The sequence below is a fragment of the Oncorhynchus nerka genome, linkage group LG3, assembly GCF_034236695.1.
Source record: "Oncorhynchus nerka isolate Pitt River linkage group LG3, Oner_Uvic_2.0, whole genome shotgun sequence".
NCBI classification, from domain to species: domain Eukaryota; kingdom Metazoa; phylum Chordata; class Actinopteri; order Salmoniformes; family Salmonidae; genus Oncorhynchus; species Oncorhynchus nerka.
The window spans coordinates 54,147,447-54,172,708 of NC_088398.1; the positions used below are offsets into that span (position 1 = coordinate 54,147,447).

Below are 25,262 nucleotides of genomic sequence, written 5' to 3' on the forward strand. Positions count from 1 at the left end.
ACATCAGGTATATACTTTGAAATCAAGCTATTACACGGAAATAATCTATGGATAATCTTAAAGTAGATGTCCTATACTTTATTGGTCACCATACATTTGTGTGGAGTGAGCCTAGCACAGCGCAAGTTTACATCAAACGATGAAGCCCAAAAACATATTGCAGAGGGAATAGATTTCCTGTAGAAAATATCCCTTAATAAACGATTGTTGAATTTCTTATATAGTAAACCTATGCGATTCACCTGGATATCGCTTACAATAATGTTCCAAAATATGCATTATTCTGAAGTAAAGATTTTATCCCACTAGGTATAGCTTTTATAACAGTGTCATATTCCTTGCTTGAAACCTCAAAGTTGTATCTTTCCATAAATTCTCTCTGCGTAAATAGATTCCCACTAATACTAACTAATGTGCTGACAAGGACAATGATTTTCGAGAACCAGTTACGGTAAAATCTGGTTTCTATGTAATATCGACCCATTATTCCATATAAAACATTTATGAGGTGAAAAGTTGTTGCCATTCATTTTTGTGTTGAGCAAATTCGACACTAATTGACCTCCATACAAAACTCCTTGCTTGGTCTTGCATGGGTCCTTCGTAAATGTGTGCATTTAGATGATGTCATAATTTCCCCACATCATCGATTGTTCACCCGTTCCTATTATTGCCGCGTTCGGAGCTTGTCGGAACTAGGAAAGTTGAACATTTCCGCGTTTCCTAGTTCCGACTAGCATATGAATGCGGCATTTTGCGCAACGTTTTTCACTGCAGTTCCAAATGTCGTCACTAGTTACCACAGCCAAAGTCATAAACTTCGCCTATTTCTACAATTTATCTTCTTAAAATGTGATTTTAACCCTAACATGAACCACACTGCTATCCCTTATGCCGAACCCTAACCTTAAATGTAATAGCCAATTTTGACTGTGGCCGAGTGCCATCTAGTGGAAACCAGTTACAAATGATCAAGATAATGAAAATGTATCCATTGTACAATGTACATTGCAGAATAATATGAAATATGAATATAACGAGAGGAAATGTTTGTTTGTTGTGTTCATTTATTTGTCTCTAAGTAGAACACTTAAATCTAAAAGTACAATACATGCAAAAACATATTTAATATCTGTTATTTCTGTCCTTTTTTTATACATTATCAATATGAAAAACATCCATGTCCACTAGATGACAACCATAGTCCAGATTTTCAGTGAAGACAAATCCACTAAGCTTTATCCCCATTTTTCAGTTAGACAATAGCTCTTCTGGTCTTTCGTTTAAGCATATCACTAATACAAAACATAACTGCACACTGATTCTTCGTATGTCTTGTATGTCATATTGTGTAATTAACCATTATTCATATGCAAATATTTTGAAAACTGAATATATGCAGTGAAAAACGTTTGTAGCAAAACACAGCAGACAACTCTTGTAACACGACATAGTGAATACCTTGTCTCTACAAAGACCAAAGGAACCATATAAGTGCTTGCCATCACAGAGTGGGTGGTTTCAAGGCATTCCCAGCCTCTGACAGACTATTTGCTGTTTTCTGAGGGTTCTGTAAGTTCTGGGGTGTCGTGTTCTTGGCTGCAGCTGCCTTGTCGCTTTGTGCTCGGATCAGTTTCTCTCTCTCTAGGGCTTTCTCCATCTCTGTGTAGTAGTCCAGGGCCTTACGCACCGGGTCTATGATGTGCTGCTACAGGGGCACAGAGAGGAAAAGGGATCTGGATATGTTTACACAAATATGGCAGCTAGGCAGTGCTTTAGTTGGGCCAGTGCCAACCAGTACAGAATACCGGCACCTTGCATTTTCTACTGCTTGAGTAACGGCACCCCTTTTCACTCCAAAATATTCACTCTAAAATATGAATGAGTCCCAGTACCTTTCGTTTCCACTTCATGCAGAGCAGTTGGGGATGATGTTGCATCACAGTGAAGCTACATTAGTGTAGTGGTTGTAGACCGGGAGCTCTTACCTCCAGGCAGGGGAAAAGGTTAGCCAGCTCAATGAAGAGGGGTAAGAGGACGAAGCCAATGAAGCCTGTCTGAGAGGACGGCTTGGTCACTTTGTCCCTGTCCATGAACGGGGTGACAGGAAGACCCTCCAGCTTCTCCTTGTCACTCTGAGGGAGGCCAGTTGAGAGCAGGACTGAATTAATATTACATTGTAGTAGGCTCTCTATGATACACAGTAGCATACCATTTAGAATGAAGCAGTGTTTTAGCCACACATTCCAAGTTGTATGCTGGAAGTTATATTGGAACATAACCAATATCTGTGTTGTGGTGCTTAGTTACCTGGTTGTAGAACTCCTGCAGGAGGCAGTCTAACCAGGGTTCAGCCACATCCATAGGCCGTGCTTCGTTGGAGATGTCACTCACTTTGATCATGATCATCATCAGCTGGAGGGAGACAGGGGGGATATACACTATTGTTCAGAAGTTTGGGGTCACTTAGAAATGTCATTGTTTTTTAAAGAAAAGCAAAAAAAATCCATTCAAATAACATCAAATTGAGCAGAAATAGTGTAGACATTGTTAATGTTATAAATGACGATTGTAGCTGGTAACGGCTGATTTTTAATGGAATATCTACATAGGCGTACAGAGACCCATTATCAGCAACCATCACTCCTGTGTTCCAATGGCACGTTGTGTTAGCTAATCCAAGTTTATCATTTTAAAAGGCTAATTGATCATTAGAAAACACTTTTGCAATTGTTAGCACAGCTGAAAACTGTTGTGCTGATTAAAGAAGTGTCAACAGTGAACGGTAGTGTACATATCACTTTAATCTAGTCAGGAAGAGCCCCAGGCTGGTACCCTATCAGCACGAGTAGATACCAAGATCCTCCCATCTGATGTTGCTAGGCAACATGGCTGTAGACTCCTATGGTACCATGGCAACATCTGACTAAAAAGGAACAGGGAGTACCAGGATGACATTTACCTGACACCTCATAAACACTGGGCTTAACATAGGACTATTTCTGAAACATACTGTTTATTCATATCCTTTCTTACCACGTCTCTGTGGTCCTTGTTGCTGAAGTCAAAGACAAGCAGGATGGACTTGAATTTGTTCAGGATCTCGTTATGTCTCGTCATATCAGTGGCCAGGATGCATCTAAGAATAAATGAAATGCCTTGAGTTGATGCACTCGCCACACATTACGGTTAGATCAAAGTAAACATATATTTGTGTTGGTGAAGAGGATGCAAAGAAATACATTCTTACTTGATTATGCCCTCTCTTATCCGTTTATACTGTTCAGTTGTCATATTTCTGAAAATGTTGTTTTCATTCTGTAAGAAAGACAAACACTTTACTGTTGACATCTGAAAAGTTGGCCCACACACACCACAGCCCAACTTCAGTCACCCATGCCAATACCACCCATAACTTCTCCAGTCATCCATATTCATACCTTCTCCAGGATCTCAAAAGCCACAGCACAGTGGTGGTTCTCAAGGGGGGAAATGTCATTGTAGCGCAGGGCCAGTTCTGTACGAGCATTTATCTGAAAAATAGAGCTGTTAGTGAGTTATCAATTCATACACACACACACATATCTATGGTGGTCAGATAGATAGGTCACCTGGTAAGCATTGTTGTATCCCGTGTGATCAAGGTCGTGACAGACTGCAGAGGTCAGCATGGTGAGCAGGTCAATGCTGTCAATCTTACTTTTCAGGTCCGTCAGCCAGATCAGCCCATACATCTATCAGAGAATAAAGAATGGCAAGAGCAGCAGTCCAGAGAGAATACAACTCAATGATGGATAATTGCTATAACATTCATCCACAGGAATTATATGAATAGAAACATTGACATTTGTTTTTGTTTATTTCAAAAGGACTTTTAATGGTGGTGTGCTGTTGCACTGGTGTGTTATTGCATGTTATATAAACTGTATATGCCAGGTTGTTCATTCTACATCATGGCAGGTTGTTATCCCCTGTGGGTAATAACGCAATGTCTTAACCGGCAAACCTCTGAATGATTATATTGAGTCTATTTCTAAAATCGGTTAAGGGGTCTGGATGTCCTAATCAATCAGGGTTTAGGGTGATTGGATAATTGGATCATTTTATATGATTGCACAGAGGAATGGGACTACATGATTTCCCCTGACCACCCTCTTTTACACACACACACACACACACACACACACACACACACACACACACACACACACACACACACACACACACACACACACACACACACACACACACATACACACACACTCTCTCACCATCTGGGTGACACAGAAGCAGTGTTTGAAGTTGTGGAAGGGGATGTTGTTGTAGCGTTTGTACACCTCATACAGGAACTGGTGCAGCACCTCAGGCTCTATGTTAAAGGTGGCAATGAAGTCCAGGTCTGTGTACATGACCTGCAGTAGAACCATGATCTCTGCATCCTCCCACTGCCTGCACACACATAGCAGGACAAGTCAAGTGTCAAAAGGTCAAATCATTCATTTTTAGGTCATAAAACCGCTTGTGTATATACTGACAATCACAAGTATAGCTTTCTTGAGATGAATATAGGTGTGCCCCAGGGTTCCATTTTAGCTCCTGTGTTGTTCTCAATTTGTATTAATGATTTGGGGAAATGGGATGCAACCAGCAAAGTTACATCTGTATGCAGATGATACAGTTATATATTCATGTGCTCCTTCTCTAGTTCAGGCTGTTGAAGAGCTCCAGACTGCTTTTCAGTCACTCCCTTTATGGTCTCAAACTGGTCTTGAATGTACAAAAAACGAAATTCATGACCTTTACCAGAGCTAGAACTCTGCCAGAGAACATTAGCATTGTCACATCTGGTAGCTTATCCATTGAAAGTGTCATCCTACAAATATCTAGGTATTTGGTTGGATGACAAGTTGTCCTTTAAAGTTCATGTGGATAATCTTGTGACAAAGCTTAAATTGAAATTGGGTTTTTATTTTTGTAATAAGGCTTGCTTCCCACTTATGGCTAGAAATAAGCTTGTTCAGGCCACTTTTCTCTCTAATTGATTACGGTGACTTGTTGTATATGCGTGCAACCTCCTCCGTCTTACAGAGACTCGACTCTTTATCATGCATCCTTGCCCTTTATTACAAATGCCAAGTCACTCACCCACCAATGCACATTGTACTAAATGGTAGGTTGGACCTCACTTTATATGTGCAGAAAGATACATTTGTATGTGTTCATCTACTGTACAAAGCCCTTTTGGGTAAACTCCCTCTTTACCTCTGTAGTCTGGTCTCCTACACTACTAGCAGTTACCATACCCGATCTGCTAGGTGGTTGCTACTTAGTCCTTAGGACATTCACAGTATTAGGCAAGACTGCCTTCTCTTCTTGTGCACTAAACACATGGAATAATGTAAAATCCATGCTTCATCTAAATATGTTAGTGCCACTGAATGAATTTAAAATATTGATTGGAGACTCTGTTACAGAGGAGTGTAAATGCTTTTTTTTAAAGGTTGGATCATGTTGTTGTATTGTTGTATGTTTTAATGAAGTAATATATTGATTGTTGCTGCCTCCTTGGCCAGGTCTCCCTTGAAAAAGAGACTCTGGGTCTCAATGGGCTTTTCCATTGAAGGTTAAATATATATATTTTTAAACACGATACTAACTGTAACCTACTGTATGCTTCATATGTAGCAATAACCACTTTAAATGTGCCCTTTAGTGTCCTGGCCAAGGGTTGATAAATAAGGTAAAGCGATGGATTAATATATTTCTGGATGCAGTAGCTCCGGGTGAGCTGCCCTTTTGACTAATCTCTGTACGGGTCTAACAAACACTTACTTGGAATATTTAATCATATATATTCAGAGAACAGTTTTGAAAGTGGTCCTAGTGTACATGTCACAAAAATATGGGTTATTGTATGGTAGCTAGGGTTTAAAAATTCCAGGAACTTTAAATAAATTCCCTGGTTTTCCCAAAATCCTGTTTGGAGGATCCCAGAACCAAGAGGAATTAAGCAGGAAATCCAAAACCCTCCAACCAGGATTTCTGGAAAAGTAGGGAATTTATTGACAGTTCCCTGAATTTCGTAACCCTAATGGTAGCTTTAGTTTTTTCCCCAAGTGGCCAGTATATATTCCCTCTTTTGAAGTGAGGTATTCACCTTATGTTCGTTCTAAAAGGCCCTGAAGTAATACATACTGTAACCAAACTGGACTGAAAGCTGTGATGTGTATGTCGTACGCATAATGCATCCTTCAAAAGTGCCCGTGTTAACGAAGCTTGTTATAAAGACCTCCTTTTGATTGGTAAACCCATAGCAGACAGCCATTCATATTGATATGAGCCTGTACGACAGATGAAAGGGTTGAATAACCCCATCCTCTTCAGGCCCTGCTCCCTGTCTCTCCCTGTCTCTCTTTTGAAGCTGCAGGTGCAGATGCTGTTTGTTTATCACACAACAGAGACATTGCTCGACCCTCTCACCTCCCACGCACAACCAGCACTCACAGGACCCTGTCTGTAGTCTCTCTGTAACTCCTACTGTGTAAAAAAGTCCATTAGCACATTTTCTAAGGAAAGTAGCAAAAAGGAAAATAGATGGGGAACTCACCAGTTGTCAAAAGTTGGGGTCTTGAGGTACTGTCTCACTTCCTCTGAAACCTCCAGGGAACTATGGAGAACATAAAATTACTATTCTGTTATTTTCATCTCAAATTTTTATAATATGATATCCAAATTGTGATCTCAATTGCAACACCACTATTCAAGCAATGGAGTCTTGATAAGAGTGGCACAGCCTATTCATCTGATGAGCGTAAGTAAACATGCCTCATCTGCAGGAACTTTTCCCGTACATGTTCACATTCCTCTCTGGTCTTGCGCAGTGTTCTCTTGTGGTAGAAAGGAGAGGGCTTCTGTGTTCCCTCAGATAGCTCTTTGAATAGGCCCAGCCAGCTGAGATGCTCAACACTCTGTGGAGACACAGATACACTAGGCTAGGCAGACACAGTGAACTTACATGATACTGGTATATGAATGAGCTTTTACACATAATTTATCAAATTCTATCTATACAGCATCAATAACACAACGTACCTCAAGTTTCTCCCGGAATGACTCCACCTGTCTCTTCATCTCGTACACGACTGCAGGAGTCTCACCAGCATCGATCAGGATCTTCTTCTCCAAGCCCTGCAGTCTGGGGTACAAAACAGATGGCCCTCCTGACTCACACAGCCCTGAAGTCTATGGCAATGCTCCCTCGAAGCTGCGGGTGTGCATGGGCACACAGCTCCCGGGACTGCCAAAGAAGAAATATCAGCCCACGTAGAGAAGCACGAGATTCAACTTCACTCAACTTTCTATAGTTTAATAAACACTATCAATGTTTTCCTTTACTGTGGGAATTGTGATTTAATCAATGCAATATTAGCCCCTTTCAAGGCAATATACAAAAACAAAACAAATTATGCAAGAGATTTTGTTGTAGGCAGAACGCATCCGAGTCCCGTACTCTACATAGACCGGTACGCCATAACCAATCAGAGTTGCAGTAGGCGTATATGCAAATTATCCATTTCCATACAGTATATGGATCTGTGCCGTTCACTTTGAACTGGAATGTTTCTACAGCTTGAGCGGTCGTGAGTAGATGCGCTTGTTTTGAGATCAAAGTGAGAGCTTGATATAGCGACGTGGACATTTGTTCATATCCTTTGCTAGTTAGTGAGTTATTAGCCCAGTTATAGATCATTTGTAGTCAGCATTGGGGGAGTGATTGCCTCCTACAAGAGCACAAAACGTGTACATTTCTAGACATCTTTGAAAAGCGAGTCAAGTAAAGAGACTTTTTTTTGTCTCAAAAGGGGCAGTGTTGTATTTTAAGACAGGCTTTAATAAGCTAAGTAGCCAATAGGCAGAGTACCCCATAATTTGTCTGATTCTCTGTAATAATGTTATGGGAACAATGATGCACTTTATTTTGTAAAGTGGTTTCTTGCATCAAACAACAACATCATTTGCAGTCACCTCCTTGTCTGAAGGACAAGTGGATAAACTGGTTAATGTCAATCCCTGCATTTTTTTGTTCAAAAGTCTTAATAGAATGTAGGCCTACATTGAACACCACACATTGGCTGAATGATAGAACTATTTCCCTGTTCAAATGTTATGGGGGGCATTTTCTCCATTGTTTTGGATGGTAAGCCACTCTGGTATGTTTTTCATGGTATGCCACTCTGGTAGGCCTACATTTTAATCAAATAGCCACAGTAGCCTACATGACCACTGTTAAAACTAACTTAAAGCGGGTACAACCTCAGTGTTCACAGTAAACACACGCCGGAAGTCGCACAGAATTTTTCACAACGTTCAAGTTTGCGCTCAGCAGACCTGAGATTTGCTCAGTGACTAAAACAATTAGAGGGAACATTGGTCTGGGGTACAGAACATATGGTCTTCCTGACTCCCAAAGCCCTGCAGTCTGGGGTACAGAACATATGGTCTTCCTGACTCACACAGCCCTGCAGTCTGGGGTACAGAACATATGGTCTTCCTGACTCACACAGCCCTGCAGTCTGGGGTACAGAACATATGGTCTTCCTGACTCACACAGCCCTGTAGTCTGGGGTACAGAACATATGGTCTTCCTGACTCACACAGCCCTGCAGTCTGGGGTACAAAACATATGGTCTTCCTGACTCACACAGCCCTGCAGTCTGGGGTACAGAACATGTGGTCTTCCTGACTCACACAGCCCTGCAGTCTGGGGTACAGAACATGTGGTCTTCCTGACTCACACAGCCCTGCAGTCTGGGGTACAGAACATATGGTCTTCCTGACTCACACAGCCCTGCAGTCTGGGATACATAACATATGGCCCTCCTGACTCACACAGCTTGATCCCTTACATGGTCTGACAGTTTCAGAATGGGCCCTAACCTTGAGAATGGTCACTCCTGTATACACCATGTCAGCCTTACCTTTTCTCCATGGAGGAGAGGTCAAATCCTAATGCCACAGCAAGCTCCACACCTTCAACATGAGGTACACAATTAAAATATGAACATCAATATACACAGGCCCTAATGAAACAAGCAAGAGTTACAACACAATAACAATGCAAGTATGCCCACTGTCAGCCAATGTCTCTGGCGCCATGGCAGAGAATACCTAATGGCTCACTGTTGCAGTCAGCAGCCACCACCTCTAGCTTATAACAGGAGTTAGGACTGTTGGGCTCCAGGCGCGGGGAGATGTTGATGATGTTGCCCTTAGGGTTGTACAGCTTCAGAATGTCATGGGGTCCTGCCTCAGCTGCAGAGCGGAACAGATCTTGAAAGTAACAAACACACACGTGCATGCAAACACAGACAACATTTTAAGTTGATCTCCTGTGAAAATAGCTCAGGCAACCAAGAGCTATTTTTTCCAATACTGGACACTTCAATCAACACTAGTTTCGAGTTTTGCAATCAAACACACACAAAAAAAAACTAGATCTCTCTCTGTACAGCAGGTGAACAAAATAATAGGTTTTTATGTGCTCAGCAGCTTGGCCAAGCTTTTGTCAATGCCATTCATACACACAAAGATTAGAAGAGAGGGACTGTTATTGCCCGAGGCAGCTCTGTGAAGGGGTAATCTAAAGCTATCAATTCACACCGTGTCTATGCCTAAATAGACGTGCAAAACATCTACCAAAGGAATAAAAGGGAGAAGAAGAGGCGAAATGAGAAGGTAAAGGATTCGAGAGATCATTTCAAAACAACGATCAATTGCACTTTATGATTGCATTTTATATCAATGCTATTTTTGGGGTTTATAGGCAGTCAAATCTACAGACAGTAGGCAGAATCTTTGAAAGAAAATTAATTCTCATTACATTAGCATCTATGAGATGGATCTCAAGCTATTTGATCACTGAATTCAATTACATTCCTTTATGCCTGTCCTTGGTACTGTTTGGAAAATAATATTATTGACATGTTATGTATTTATTTATTTTAATGGACTTTCAATAACCCCTTCCCTCTATCTCATTAGAGTAACAACCCACAACATTGCTGAGACCTCAATAACCCTCACATCAATACGTCACATCTCGACTCTATTCTAAAGATGCCATATGTACACCATATGTTAGCTTTGACGCAAATGCAAGTGCAGAGTGTTGTTGTCAGCTGCACCTGTGTCTGTCTCTATCCTGCTGAAGCATCAAGCATGCACTATTTCTCTCTATCAATTCAGAGACTGTTTGCTTCTTTTGATGAAGACAATGATTGCAGGTCTTTGCATCTTCTGATGGATGGCACGTACATAACTATTTTAGGTCTCAGTGCTTTACTTGAGTTCTGATCCATTGTTTGATCTGGTAGAGAAGCAATAAAAGTGCTTTGTGATTTTAACCTTTCCATGTATGTACTTTGTTTATATATTTCAAATCAAAATCAAATCAATTAAAAAATCAACGTTTATTGGATGTGTACACAGTATAGCAGATGTTATTGTGGGTGTAGAGAAATGCTTGTGTTACTAGCTCCTAACAGTGCTGTGAAATGTCAAACAAGTATACAAATCATAAATAATTCAGAGGTTTTGAGAGGTTTCTCATATCAGAGTAATGAGTTCAAAAACAAAATCATGCTTCAGACAACAGTAAAATTTGATGATATTTCAAAGACACTAAAATAAAAAGGTGATATTATTTTAATTGCCTACCTTTGACATCCTGGGCAGGGCAATCCACTGGAAACTCTGCCTGCTCTGGTCTTCCATTCACAGTAAAGTAGATTATTTTTGTTGCCATATCAGTTTTTAAAGCCACTGCCCTCACTGTTCTGAATTTATTGTGTGACCACATTAATTTAGTAGAGACCCAATCCAACGACCCCTCCTCCCTCTCCCTCTGACACACACACACACAGATACCCTCCCTTTGCAACAATTGAATCTGATGCCATGGATTTCCATAAACATTACACTTCTCATATGACATACATTTTATTCAAAGTGATATTGCAAGTATTTTTCGGTTATCACTATTTTCCAAACTGTCATCATTAGTTCTTGTGAATAATATTGTTTTTGTGGTCAAGATAAGGCTTGCTGTCCTGATACCTCCAAAACGCTATATGACGCTGTCTCTCATGTATATGCTGAGTCTAGTTACGTGTGTTAATGACGTCTGGAAGAAGAAAACGTGTTTTCGGTCTCGCGAATCGTTTTATTTATGTAAAAATAGTCAAATCAGTGCCACGAGAGAAACTAAGGCACCCGTGGCTACTAAGCCGGCTAAAGCTTTTTTGGCTCTGAATCTGAAAGAGGAGCCTGAATTCAAGACGAAAGTCCAGGAGATGAAGAAGCGACCCAAAAAGGTTGGTTTGCCCAAATTGCACTGGACTGAAATCCACATCATGCACTTGGGGCCGAGTTCTCAAGCTAGCTAGAGTCTTAATACCCAAAACCTATACATTTTATTCTAAACAATAGATGTGTTCGTTTATCTAATCACATTGTTTCCGCAAGGGGTGTGCTATAGCCGCATTATCCTGGTAGGTAGCTAACTAGCAAGCTAGATAATAGTAGCTAACATCACCCAAAATTCAACCCAGTTTCTAAACCCAGAGACGCAACATCGCGAGACTTCCGGGGACACTTGCGAAGCAGACCAAATACATTTTTATTGGTCACATACACGTGTTTAGCAGATGCTATTGCAGGTGTAGCGAAATTCTTGTGTTTCTAGCTCCAACAGTGCAGTAATATTTAACAAGTTATATCAAACAATTTCACAACAATACACACATTTTAAAGTGAAGGAATGGAATTAAAAATATATAAATATTTGGATGAGCAATGTCAGAGCGGCGTAGACTTAAGATACAGTATAACGTAAACTCACATAAACTCGTACATCGCCATGGTCCGTACAATTGCCCTTATTTTAGCGCCGCAAAAACGTAATAATTCCAGATGAACTGTAATGTCAATACCATTGTAAAGCACAATTTCTCCCCTTTCCAACAGAATCAATTACATGACCTAAACACTGCATAATTCAAGCAGGCAATGAGCCCCGTCGTCGGGATGGCCGGTGGGGAATCGAAACTAATAGTGAGAAGGAGAGATGTCGTGTGGGAAAATTGCTTTTTTTCACTCGATCTGTCCAACTTATCGACTCTAAAATGTAAATAAAACACTATAAAGAGTTTATATAATGTGTCATTACATACCTATTTGAAAGTTTGTGTCGAATTTGAATCAGGTTTTTAGGGCGGTGTTAAAGTGATCTTAAAAGTAAACAGCGGCTTTGAGAATGATGATCGCTTGCAATGATGACGCAAAAAAATGACTAGTTATCCCACCCTTATCCCCATCACTGTCCATTTCTTGTTTTTAAAGGATGAGAGAAGTGCTATACCTGGTGGAGAGAGATTGTAAGACAGGAATAGTTGCTTTATGCATGCTGTACGTTACGAAATGACACGTCTAGATGTAATGGAGGGTCCGTTTTTCTTTTCTCCAATATTATAGAGCCATTACCATGTCGATCAACGCTTGAATAGAAACCTAGTTCACACCCCCAATTTTGAAGTCAACACAGTCGCTACAGTCCCATTAGTTTTTTTTGTAGCCTCGTTTGAATGTTGCGGATGCGCACATTTGTACGGAATGGGGTGAGTTTACGTTATACATATGAGATGAGTAATGCAAAATATGTTAACAGTGACTACTGTTCCATTATTAAAGTGGCCAGTGATTTCAAGTCTGTCTATAGGTCAGCAGCCCCTAATGTGCTAATGATGGCTATTTAACAGTCTGATGGCCTTGAGATAGAGGTTGTTTTTCAGTCTCTCGGTCCCAGGTCGGATACACCTGTTCTGACCTCGACTTCTGGATGATAAGCGGGGTAAACAGGCAGTGGCTCGGGTGGTTATTGTCCTTGATTATCTTTTTGGCCTTGCTGGCCGGTGTATGGGTTTTGAGATGTCAATGAGAGAAGTAAACCATTATTCCTTAGCTGTTCATTTTCTTAATCTAAAGGCACAACCTAAATACGAGACAATGTCTGAAGTAGTTGAACATGTTATAACACCAATCTCGTGAAAGTGACAAACTGACACATTTTAGTTTTCCTCAAAAACAACTTTATATAAGGAGTGCCTTGGAGTTGAAGTAGTTTGGCGTGAGGCGACTATTAGACCCAATGACGTGATTCTGCACATTTGCTTATCTAGCCAATGTCGCCATGACATCGCCTACAAACCTGATCAGGGATTTCTATAGGAGAAGTAGTTTTAGCACATCTTCACACTGTACTGTCTTTGGTTCACGCTTCGTGGGGTCGCCAGAATGCAGATGTTTCAGGGATACAGTATTTTCAACCTAACTTCCGTTTCCCCTAAAAAACGGTTGTGGAGACTCCGCTCTTACGTCCTTTTATGCCTGCTACGTTAGGTTACCCAACATTTGACTGACAGCATTTATTTGACTTAAAAGTTAGTAGTTAGTTAGTTAGCTAACTACTAGCCAGCAGATCCGACCCACATGCTTACAGCTGCACTAAGATCGGATAGCATTCCTGTGTATTCATGGTTTGCATGTTTCGTTACAATATTGTTTTGAACATTCGTTTTGTACATCCTCGACTGAGCATTCTACACAATGCATTGTCAATGAGCACTGGTGAAGATTTAATCAAAAGTGCATTACAGTTGCTTGGAAATACAATGACATTAAGAGGTAGGCATAACTAGTAGGAAAACCTTATTTGTCATCATTTCGATGTCGCTAGATTTACTTTAGATGCAGTATAACATTAGCTAGCTAGCTAAGATCGAGGGCTTGCTACCTGATTTTAGCTAGCTAACGTTAGCATAGTGTAATTTAGACTAAACAGTAGTTAGCCTCTGTCCAGAATAACTGGGTTTATCACCACTTTAGGGCACCACTATGGCACCGCTGGTAAAGGGTGGCTTGAGAGCGTTCTTAACAATGGTATGACGCAACAGAGATGCAACCAAAGGATATTCATCCTGAAGTCTATTGATGCAGCCATGCATCAATCTAATTAACATGATTTAAAAAATAGCCCTCAAAATCTGTCAATTTAAGATGTTTTTTGCATGGGCTGCGTCTCAATCCACTGCATCCACCTATGTCTCAATCCACTGCATCCACCTATATCCACCTAATATGTTTTGCTCTACAACCCCGACAGGTTTCACAGGACTCGTCTGATAGTAACCTATACAAATTAATGCACGTATGTGGGTAGTTTTGTGCGACCCCTGCTGGAGAGTGAACTTTGGGTGATGTTAGCTAGCTAGCAAGGCAAGTTAGCTAGCTACCAGGCCTTAGCTACTGTTCGCTAGCTAGCAGGCTAATGCGGCTATAGCACATCCCTTGTGGAAACAATGTGGTTGGATAAACTATAAAATGTATTGTATGAAAATGACAGTATACTTAAACTAGCAGTTGTTTAATTTATTCGGTGTAACAGTAAATGTTAATGATAATGTCACAATTTCGGAGTACAACGAATTTCTCATCCCTGGATTGAGGTAGGTTTTCTGAGCCATATCTCATGCTGGTTCCGCCCTGGTGCAGCTGTAAGCAGGTGAGATCTGCTGGCTAGCGAACTACATTTTACACAATGTTCTGTCTTTCCCACATTTTCCTCTTTCTTTACAGGGACAACAAATAAGTCCAAGAGTGATTTATGTTGGCCACCTTCCCACTGGGTTGTTTGAGCCTCAGCTCAAATCCTACATTGAACAGTTTGGAAATGTCGTCAGGTTACAACTGGCCAGGAGTAAAACGAAAAGAAAAAAAAACTTGGGATCCATTATCTTGAAAATGTAAGAGTGGAATGTGTTGTGTGATGCACAGGTGTGAAGAATGGCACCGTCTGAAAATTACCTCAGATGTAACAGTTGTCTGTGGTGAGATAACTGTGCCGACAGTATTGTGGTACGTTAAGCTTATTGCCTGCTTTGTATAGCAGTGTGATTAAACCCATGTCCCAACATTACAGCCCTTGACTCATGGAAACAGCCATGCACCAATCAGATTTAGATACCATTGTTAGAGTTCATATTGGGAGGTGATACAGGCTAAATTATTTGACCTTATACCACAGCGTTGTTGAATACTCGTTTCTGATAGGCTAGAAGGGCATTTTAGAATGGGCATTTAACCCAGATATTGGGACAGTTGGATGTCCTGATTACTGAAAGACCAATGGATTTATTTAAGGCTGGTGATGATTTTTGGGGATCAAAGAGGCCGATGGAAAATATATATCAATATCATTAAATTGACAAAATTTCCCAGACAGCCATGTATGCATTATTGCATCTGTTTTAAAATCAAAGAAATGTGACTTAGATTAGTAAAAAACAAACTACATAACATAATGGTAATAATTGTATTTGAATGGTAAATCTCTTAATAAACTGGGTAAATTAAGATGGCATAGGCCTACTCACAATACAGGTGAATGCATATTCAATAGGAATGTGTGCATTTGAGTTATTGATCTTGTTTTGGCTGATCAGTGGAGTCTATGGTGCAACAGATGGCAATCTGTTTGCCTTCAATTTGGGACTTCTAGTAGCCTACTGATGAACAACATTTCCAAATAAGCATCAGCATTAACTCCACTCCCTTTCACATCTCCCTCATGCTAATTTCACTTGCTGCTGCTACGATGAGAACTAACTCAATGGCGATGACGTTTGTTACCAAGCCATAAATGTGCATAATATCTAACAAGGAGAGCGAAAGTAGGAAAAAAATGTGAATCTACGATGGAACTTGTATTTTTATTTGGTTGTTATATTGTCAGGTTTGCTAACAAACTATTTAGCTATCTTATAGCCTTGTGTTTGATATGCAATGCAATCTCCAAGTAATGAAACGTGTCAAGTGTCCTGACGAGAAGGCAAGCTTTTCTAGCTTTGCCAGCCAGGCAAAATCGGGCATCATCAGCACATTGTTATGGATGTATCCAAATTAATGTCAGTAGAAAACAGTTTAAACAAACGCAAATGCAGTTGCTTTGCTGTTAATCTGGCTACAGAGGTCGTGACTGTGTTAGCCATAGGTAGTTGGCTGGCTAGCAAGCAAGGGATAAGAGCATGGCAATGGAACATAAAGAACAATTGACTGGGTTCGCGTCCATAAATACCTTGAAACATGGGTTCCGCCTCTTCTCGCTGCATCGTCCATTATTTCAAAGGTAATGTACAGAACGTCAGCGTTTAACCCTTACATAACAACATTCTCCTCTCACAGACAGGTGGAGTTCGACTGATTGTCACCAAGATCTTTGCTGAGACAATGAACAACTACCTGATGGGCGAGATACTGATCAAATGTAAGTTAGGGACTGTACTTATTATGAGGAATACCAGGGGGAAATCTGGCCTCTGAAATTAAAGTGGATGGCCCTCCCTTCAGTAAAATATATATTTTTAAATTGGAAGAAGCCTTTGACTGCATTCTTAAGTGCCACAGTACACAGCAGTTATTGGTTAGGCAGCACAAAAGGGTTTACATCAGCAAGAGCAGTACAGGCCGTGCTCATGATTGAGAACACCTATCCATTGCCGTGTGTAATGCAGTGTAGCCTAGTTTTATATACGTCATTCCAGCAGCACAAAAACTAGAAGGAAGTACATTTTCTTAGAAATATGATTTTGCCATACCCTAGGCCTAGGCCTATAGTTTAGGCTATGGATAATTTTGAGACCACACTCTGCGCACTTGGTATAGTGTGCCCAGCAGGGAATCAGTGATGAGGGACACACATGGACATCACAAATTGTCAAACCCTGAGCAATATGACATTTCATCGATTACAAATGACATAACCCTGCCTTGGACTAAAAAAAGACGAAACCCTCCCCCTGACTGAAATTGAAAAAAGCAGGACCCTCCCCCATTTTCCTCCGGGTAACAATTATGTACATTTTGACCACTCCCTTATCTGAAGAAATACATTTACATTTAAGTCATTTAGCAGACGCTCTTATCCAGAGCGACTTACAAATTGGTGCATTCACCTTATGACATCCAGTGGAAATAATCCACCTTTTCATTTATTTCATTCTAGAATCATATGTTCAGGTTTAACATTTCCCCTAGCTCTTGATGTCTTGTAGTGTGCGTGCATGTTGTGGGAGGAGAGCAGCAGACTCATTTCAGCTTCACCAGAACTGGGATAATAAAGTCCTATTGCATTCTCCAGGTAATCAGGTTCCTACTGAGGTGCATGAGGAGTTGTTTGTGGGATCACAGAGAGCTTTTAAGAAGCTGTGGCTCGCTACAACGAGACACACACCAGAGGAGGTCAAGGAGATGGCCGGACGACTCCTACATAAAGAGGCCAAGCTCCGTAAAAGGCTGGCAGAGAAGGGAATCCACTACGACTTCCCAGGGTTTGTAAGTGTTGCATTTGACTCATTGGTTCAAAAGATATATATATATTTTGTATTCCTGACTTTTTAAACAATTTTAACTTGCATTATTTTCTTGTAGCCTAATTGTAAACTCTTTTTGAAGGCTTCTCAAGTGCAACATAATAAAAAGTTAGATGACACTGTGAATGCATCCACGTGTAATGAGGTAAGGACAATTAATCTGAACTAGGCAACACTTTTGTGAATGACTACATCAAAGTACACGATTGCATTTTTTTAATGCATTTAGCTTTGATTTAGGCACAGTCTGAAAATTCCCTTCGATTTGCCTGTTGTCTGGGGTGAGATAACTGCTGACAGTATTGTGGTACGTTAAGCTTATTGCCTGCTCTGTATAGCAAGGTGATTAAACCCATGTGCCCACATTCACTTCGCAACATCTAACAAGTAAGGGATTCTTGCACTCGGTAGGAATGAACATGTTCCCATCCATGGAAGAAAATCATTGGAGATGCAAATAGAGCCCCATAGCTCCAAAATGCAAAACGTTGTTTCTCTGTGTTGTAAGATTCTCTGTGTTAATATGTCTTTCTCCTCAAGACGTGACTCCAGTGTGAACCACCTCAGTTCTGGACAGGAGGAGGTCCATGAAGATCAACGATGAGGATGGCGAAATCATCAAGAATACCCCCGCCCCAAAAAAGTCTAAAGGCAAATGTAAAGAGAAAGGGGGATATCTAGTCAGACTGTACAACTGAACGCATTCAACTGAATGCCTTCCACATTTAACCCCAACCCCTCTGAATCAGAGAGGTGCGGGGTGCTGCCTTAATCGACATCCATGTCTTTGGCACCTGGGGAACAGTGGGTTAACTGCCTTGCTCTGGCAGAATGACAGATTTTTACCTTGTCTGCTCGGGAATACGATCGAGCAACCTAAGGAGCAGAGTCTGACTAAGATTCCTCCTCTGAGGAAGAGGAGACTGAGGAGGAGTCCTTCCTAGAAGGGAGTGAGAAGCCCACAACGTGTGAAGAGCCCTCAGGGGACAAGAGCCAGTCGTATAGGAAGGAGCATAGTGAACGAACGTCAACGCCTGTTGTTTAAGGGACAATGACTCAATTGAATTGCCTTGCTTGTAAAAATGTATCTGCTTTACAAGGTGGTTGGTCCTCTATATAATTACACAGAGGAGAATGACTAGAGAGTCAATGACTGTTTGACAGTGTTAGAGCCTATGCACCTGTATAGCACCTCCTAAAGTCCCATAGCCAAGGCCTAAAATTAACACCTGCCAAATGTGGGTGGATTTTGGTATTTACTGGTAAGATGTTGATTTCACCAGCCCAGTTCGGGGTGGTCAAGGCTCCACAGTGCAAGCATTTCACTCTCATTTGTGAATAAAAATAGTAGAAGTATGATGACATTTATATAAAATAAATGCTGGAGTAGCTGTTTTCAAATTATTTCTGCCGTTTTGTTTCAGAGCTGGTAAATTAATTCACAAAGTCAAAGAACTAGCTACGAATCCTGGGTTGCACCGCCGTCTCTCTGTTGTGTTGTTGCCATTGCTATCAACGTTCTACAGATGCCGCAGCATATTGATGTCTGACTGATGTTTAATGCAAAGTCTTTCTGAACAGGGCTAATGACGTTTTTTCGCCAAATTTACTCTATAGTGGCCTGGAAATACAATGACAAAAAAACCTTGTCATCATTATGTCAAGTGAATTTAAAAAATATATAAATTTCATTTTTTAAAATTTCATTTTTATCCACTGGGCTGATATGCTTGATCCATTTTTGCTGTAGCTTTCTGCCCCCCAGATTGCTGAATCATATTGAATCACCTGACTATTATATCTGGTACTATCCCCAAGGTTTGGAAGGTGGCCCATGTACTCCCCCTTCACAAAGGTGGAGACCCTTGTGACCTACAGTTGAAGTCGGAAGTTTACATACACCTTAGCCAAATACATTTAAACTCAGTTTTTCACAATTCCCACCATTTAATCCTAGTAAAAATTCTTAGGTCAGTTAGGATCAACACTTTATTTTAACAATGTGAAATGTCAGAATAATAGCAGAGAAAGATTTATTTGAGCTTTTATTTTTTTCATCACATTCCCAGTGGGTCAGAAGTTTACATACACTCAATTAGTATTTGTTAGCATTGCCTTTAAATTGGTTAACTTGGGTCAAACGTTTCGGGTAGACTTCCACAAGCTTCCCACAATAAGTTGGGTGAATTTGGTCCCATTCCTCCTGACAGAGCTGGTGTAACTGAGTCAGGTTTGTAGGCCTCCTTGCTCGCACACGCTTTTTCAGTTCTGCCCACACATTTTCTATAGGATTCAGGTCAGGACTTTGTGATGGCCACTCCAATACCTTGAATTTGTTGTCCTTAAGCCATTTTACCACAATTTTGGAAGTATGCTTGTGGTCATTGTTCATATGGAAGACCCATTTGTGACCAAGCTTTAACTTCCAGACTGATGTCTTGAGATGTTGCTTCAATATATCCACATCATTTTCCTGCCTCATGGTTTGCAACTGCACATGGGGACAAATATCACACCTTTTGGAGAAATGTCATCCATTTAGTGAAGTGCACCAGTCCCTTCAGCAGCAAAGCACCCCCACAACATGATGCTGCCACCCCCGTGCTTCAAGGTTGGGATGGTGTTCTTTGGCTTGCAAACATCCCCTTTTTTCTCCAAACATAACGATGGTCATTGTGGTCAAACGGTTCTATTTTTGTTTCATCAGATCAGAGGACATTTCTCCAAAAGGTATGATATTTGTCCCCATGAGCAGTTGCAAACCATAGTCTGGCTTTTTTTATGGCTGTTTTGGAGCAGTGGCTTCTTCCTTACTGAGCGGCCTTTAAGGTTATGTCGATATAGGACTCGTTTTACTGTGGATATAGATACTTTTCTACCTGTTTCCTCCAGCATCTTCACAAGGTCCTTTGCTGTTCTGGGATTGATTTGTACTTTTCGCACCAAAGTATGTTAATCTCTAGGAGACAGAATGCTTCTCCTTCCTGAACGGTATGACGGCTCCGTGGTCCCATGGTGTTATACCTGTGTACTATTGTTTGTACAGATGAACGTGGTACCTTCAGGCATTTGGAAATTGCTCCCAAGGATGAACCAGACTTGTGGAGGTCTACAATTTGTTTTCTGAGGTCTTGGCTGATTCCTTTTGATTTTCCCATGATGTCAAGCAAAGAGGCACTGATTTTGGAAGTAGGCCTTGAAATGCATCCACAGGTACACCTCCAATTAACTCAAATTGTCATTTAGCCTTCCAGAATCTTCTAAAGCCATGACATAATTTTCTGGATTTTTCCAAGCTGCTTAAAGGCACAGACAACTCAGTGTATGTAAACTTCTGACCCACTGGAATTGTGATTAAGTGAAATAATCTGCCTGTAAACAATTATTGAAGAAATTACTTGTGTCATGCACAAAGTAGATGTCCTAACTGACTTGCCAAAACTATAGTTTGTTTGGAGTGGTTGAAAAATGAGTTTGAATGACTCCAACCTAAGTGTATGTAAACTTCCAACTTTATATAATTATCGCCCTATTTCTAAACTTTTTTGCCTAGCTAAAATATTAGAATCTTTGGTTAATTCACAGCCAAGATCTTTATCTTTGAAATGTAATCGAAATGTCCATCAATCAATCGGGTTTTAGACCAGGTCATAGCACTATCTCTGCTGCATCCCTAGTTATAAATTATGTGGTTAACTGTATGGATAAAAGGTAACATTGTGCTGCCCTCTTCATTGACCTGTCAAAGGTTCTCGATACTGTTGATCACTCACGGCTAATTCGCAGGCTTTCCTCAATTGGCCTAGACCAGGCTGCATGTAACTGGTTTACAAATTACTTGACAGATGGACCTCAGTGTATCGACTGATGGTGTTAAATCAGGTTTCCTGGATGTTACGAAAGGTGTCCTGCACAGGTCGATTCTGGGTCCTGTACCTTTTACAGTTTACATTAACAATATCGACTTTTCTGTAAAAAACAAACCTGCACTTGTTTGCCAATGATATTGTTGTGTATGCTATTCCCCCCCCATGGTTGACCAGGCTCTATCTGAACTACAGTTTGCCTTCATTGTATTAAAGAACATCTTTATTGACCTGAAATTAGTATTGAATGCAGGTTAAACTAACTATATGATGTTCTCTAGAGCTCATAGAAATTACTCTTGATTTAAGCATGCATACTTTTGATAGTGTCCATATTGATGATAGTGGCCCTGCATACAAATATCTGGATAGATGAAACGCTGTCTTTTAAAAAGCATATTGAGGCGTTAGTAAAGAAGCTGAGAATAAAAATGGGCTTCTATAGAAATAGATCCTGCCTCTCACTAAACAGTAGAAATTAGATTATTCAGTCGACGTTCCTATCGGTCCTAGATGATGACGACGTCTATATGAATGCAGCTGCCACTTCATTAAAGCCTTCAGATGCAGTTTATCATAGTGCACTGCACTTTATTATAGGCAATAATTTTAGTACTCATCACTGCATTCTCTATCAAAGTTGGTTGGCCCTCTTTGATGTCATGTAGGTTGATACATTGCTATGTTATTTGTGGAACAATCTTCAAAATGTTCTAAAATGTTATGTTTTGGTGCCTCTAGGGAAATTCAGAAGGATAATTGAGGACCTTAATACTGATTGTTTTTTTTATGACCATGTGTTTCTTTCTACTTGCATTTTGTATTTATATTGATGTGTGTAATTTATGGCTTTCTGTAAAAGAGACCTTGGTCTCCGTATGACTCCTTGATAAAACAAAGGTTAAATAGAATGTTTAAAGAGATGGCAATGTTTGCATGAGTAACTAGTAGAAACGTTTTCGCTTCCCTGGCAGTTGAAACTCAAACATAGAAGTTATACTGCATCTGGAGACATCACAATGATGACAAAAGCTTTTTCTACTAATTATTTGCCTCTTTTTGAAATGTCTTTGTGTTTCCAAGCCAAAGTAATGCACTTTAGACAATCTTAATCAGTTACAATTGAGACTGCATTGAGTTGAATGCTCAGCTAGGCATCAATCCTAAAACGAACATTCCTAACATTGTGACGAAACGTGCAGCCATGAATATAGCCTATTCCAACTTGCGCTGCAACATTGCCTGGATGGGGGCTGTGCGCACATGAAGAGCTGTGCACAGGCAAAAGTTGTTCTAATTTACTTGAAACAAAAGTCTAAAGTAAGACTTTGTCCTTGAGTTTCTTGGCAATTCACTATGTATTGTTCACAAGCAAACTTGTTTTTCTATGTTTGAGTTTCAACTGCTAGGGAAGTGAAAACAACATTTCTACTAGTTAGACTCCATTCAAGGGGCATTATTGGCATGGGAAACATGTTTACATTGCCAACGCACCTGAAATGGATAAACAAAAGTGAAATAAACAGTAAATATTACACTCACAAGTTCCAAAATAATGGAGACATTTCAAATGTTATGTGTTATACAGTGTTGTAACGATGTGCAAATAGTTAAAGTACAAATAGGAAAATAAATAAATATAAATATGGGTTGTATTTACAATAGTGTTTGTTCTTCACTGGTTGCCCTTGTGGCAACAGGTCACAAATCTTGCTGCTGTGATTGCATACTGTGGTATTTCACCCAATTGAGATGGGAGTTTATCAAAATTGTGTTTGTTTTCTAATTCTTTGTGGGTCTGTGTAATCTGAGGGAAATATGTGTCTCTAATATGGTCATACATTTGGCAGGAGGTTAGGAAGTGCAGCTCAGTTTCCACCTCATTTTGTGGGCAGTGTGCACAGCCTGTTTTCTCTTGAGCGCCAGGTCTGCCACTGTGTACAGTACTCTCTGTTTAGGGCCAAATAGCATTCTTGTTTGCTCTGTTAATTTTTTCCAATGTGTCAAGTAATTATATTTTTGTTTTCTCATGATTTGGTTTGGTCTAATTGTGTTGCTGTCCTGGGGCTCGGTGGGGTCTGTTTGTGTTTGTGAACAGAGCCCCAGGACCAGATTGCTTAAGGGACTCTTCTCCAGGTTAATCTGTCTGTAGGTATTGGCTTTGTATTTGAAGGTTTGGGAATCGCTTCCTTTTAGGTGGCTGTAGAATTGAACGTCTCTTTTCTAGATTTAGATCATTAGCGGGTATCGGCTTAATTCTTCTGCATGCATTATTTGGTCATTTACATTGTACGCAGAGGATATTTTGCAGAATTCTGCATGCAGTCTCAATTTGGTGTGTCTCATTTTGTGAATTCTTGGTTGGTGAGTGGACCCCAGACCTCCCAACCATAAAGGGCAATGAGTTCTATAACTGATTCAAGTATTTTTTGCCAGATCCTAATTGGTATGTCAGATTTTATGTTCCTTTTGATGATGGCATAGAAGGCCCTTCTTGCCTTGTCCCTCAGATCGTTCACAGCTCTGGAAGTTAACTGTGGCGTTGATGTTTAGGCCGAGGTATGTATTGTTTTTTTCTGTGCTCTAGGGCAACGGTGTCTATATTTAATTTGTATTTGTGGACCTGGCAACTGGACCTTTTCTGGAACACCATTACTTTTGTCTTACTGAGATTTACTGTCAGGGCCCAGGTCTGGCTGAATCTATGCAGAAGATCTAGGTGCTGCTGTAGGCCCTCCTTGGTTGGTGACACAAGTACCAGATCATCAGCAAACAGTAAACATTTGACTTCAGACTTTAGTCTGTCCTCTGACAACAGCTCCAGGGCATGCCTAGTGTTTGGGCACCAGTGTTCTAGCCACTTTGTGTTGGGGAAAATGTTTATGCTCTTGAATGTATTTGGCATGTGAGTTAATGAGGAGCACAATTTCTGCTTTTGTGTGTCCCCAGTGGATGTGTGGGGGTTGTCAGGAAAGCTATCGGGGGAGCTGACGGGGTCTGTTGGGTTGGTGGGTCCTGTACTGTCTGTCCCATTGTGCTGTTGAGGTCTGAGGTGGGCTGTTCTGCTGGCTTTTCAATCTCACAGGCAGAAACATGACTCGAGTCATGTGACCACAGTAACCTCCCACTTTTAATTAAAGTGGCAGATTAATATTTTTTTCTCATCTGATATTTTGCTTAAAATGAAATTTAACAATATACCACATGACTTCTTACTAGTAATACATTTGTTTTAGAAACGTTACAAAGCATGCTCATCTGTTTTTGTGTGTGTGTGTGTCTAATTTGAGCAACAACTAAAAATATTTTGGCTGGTAAAAAAAAAAATCTGAGTGGCTGGTACTGTAGATTTATTTATCTAACTGCCACAGTGGCTGGTGGACCAAAAAGTTAATTTTATGCCCTGCTCACAGCTTTACCATAAAGTGAAGTGAATTCTCAACAACAAAGGATCATAATTACTTGTGTCCTGCCTGAGGCGGCTCAGAAGTGAGCCACACATTTTTTGTAAATATAACAAACCATGAGAAAATACCCATTCTCAATATTGATCATGTCGCATTTGACATTACATGGACTCTAGCCATACTGACTAAAATTGTAATTATTTTTTAAGTCCGTATGGAAACTTGGACTCATGCTTCTCTTATTAAGGTTTATTTGTCAATGTGCTTTGATATTTTGGGTTGTGAAATAAATATGGTAACATCAAAATGTATTTGTTGCATACACAGTATAGCAGATGTTATAGCAGGCGCAGCAAAATGCTTATGTTACCAGCTCCAAACAATGCAGTAAAATGTCAAACAAGTACACAAATCTTTTTATAGGCTATATATGTTTTTACAAGAAATATCGGAACTAATCCAATTAACAACCAAAATAGCACTGTAACAGTAAACCAGATGCAATC

The 25,262-nt window shown here is 40.3% G+C and overlaps 2 protein-coding genes and 2 non-coding genes across 4 annotated transcripts; 3 read left to right on the forward strand and 1 right to left on the reverse strand.

The window, feature by feature from the left end:
- Window positions 1–154: 154 nt before the first annotated feature.
- si:dkey-219c10.4 (high affinity cGMP-specific 3',5'-cyclic phosphodiesterase 9A) lies at window positions 155–9,367 on the reverse strand. Its single transcript, XM_029636807.2, has 13 exons — window positions 9,169–9,367; window positions 8,979–9,030; window positions 7,093–7,195; window positions 6,826–6,968; window positions 6,608–6,667; window positions 4,272–4,449; window positions 3,612–3,734; window positions 3,441–3,533; window positions 3,251–3,318; window positions 3,037–3,139; window positions 2,311–2,415; window positions 1,989–2,135; window positions 155–1,708 (listed from the first exon to the last, which is right to left on the reverse strand). Exons 1-13 carry the CDS (start codon window positions 9,356–9,358, stop codon window positions 1,505–1,507), a joined length of 1,569 nt encoding a protein of 522 aa, XP_029492667.2. The 5' UTR covers window positions 9,359–9,367; the 3' UTR covers window positions 155–1,504.
- Window positions 9,368–11,173: 1,806 nt separating this feature from the next.
- LOC115110895 (MKI67 FHA domain-interacting nucleolar phosphoprotein-like) lies at window positions 11,174–25,063 on the forward strand. The gene is made up of 5 exons (XM_029636817.2): window positions 11,174–11,372; window positions 16,297–16,378; window positions 17,252–17,445; window positions 17,566–17,628; window positions 18,024–25,063. The coding sequence occupies exons 1-5, from the start codon at window positions 11,352–11,354 to the stop codon at window positions 18,027–18,029; spliced, it is 366 nt and encodes a 121-aa protein (XP_029492677.1). The 5' UTR covers window positions 11,174–11,351; the 3' UTR covers window positions 18,030–25,063.
- Window positions 14,904–15,031, forward strand: LOC115116930 (small nucleolar RNA ACA64). The gene has a single exon (XR_003861624.1). It is a non-coding gene; the product is annotated as a small nucleolar RNA ACA64 (small nucleolar RNA).
- LOC115116937 (small nucleolar RNA ACA64) lies at window positions 17,726–17,851 on the forward strand. Its single transcript, XR_003861625.1, has one exon. It is a non-coding gene; the product is annotated as a small nucleolar RNA ACA64 (small nucleolar RNA).
- Window positions 25,064–25,262: the final 199 nt, after the last annotated feature.

What these genes read in the sequence shown, in the direction of transcription:
- si:dkey-219c10.4 (XM_029636807.2), bottom strand. Translation starts at nt 9,358, where the DNA reads ATGCACGTGTGTGTTTGTTACTTTCAAGATCTGTTCCGCTCTGCAGCT. An exon ending in CTCTCCTCCATGGAGAAAAG is followed by an intron (nt 7,196 to 8,978) that starts GTAAGGCTGACA and finishes TTTGTACCCCAG; the next exon opens with ACTGCAGGGCTTGGAGAAGA. An exon ending in TGCAGGAGTTCTACAACCAG is followed by an intron (nt 2,136 to 2,310) that starts GTAACTAAGCAC and finishes GGCCTCCCTCAG; the next exon opens with AGTGACAAGGAGAAGCTGGA.
- LOC115110895 (XM_029636817.2), top strand. Translation starts at nt 11,352, where the DNA reads ATGAAGAAGCGACCCAAAAAG. An exon ending in TGAAGAAGCGACCCAAAAAG is followed by an intron (nt 11,373 to 16,296) that starts GTTGGTTTGCCC and finishes CTCCTCTCACAG; the next exon opens with ACAGGTGGAGTTCGACTGAT. An exon ending in ACTACGACTTCCCAGGGTTT is followed by an intron (nt 17,446 to 17,565) that starts GTAAGTGTTGCA and finishes CTCTTTTTGAAG; the next exon opens with GCTTCTCAAGTGCAACATAA.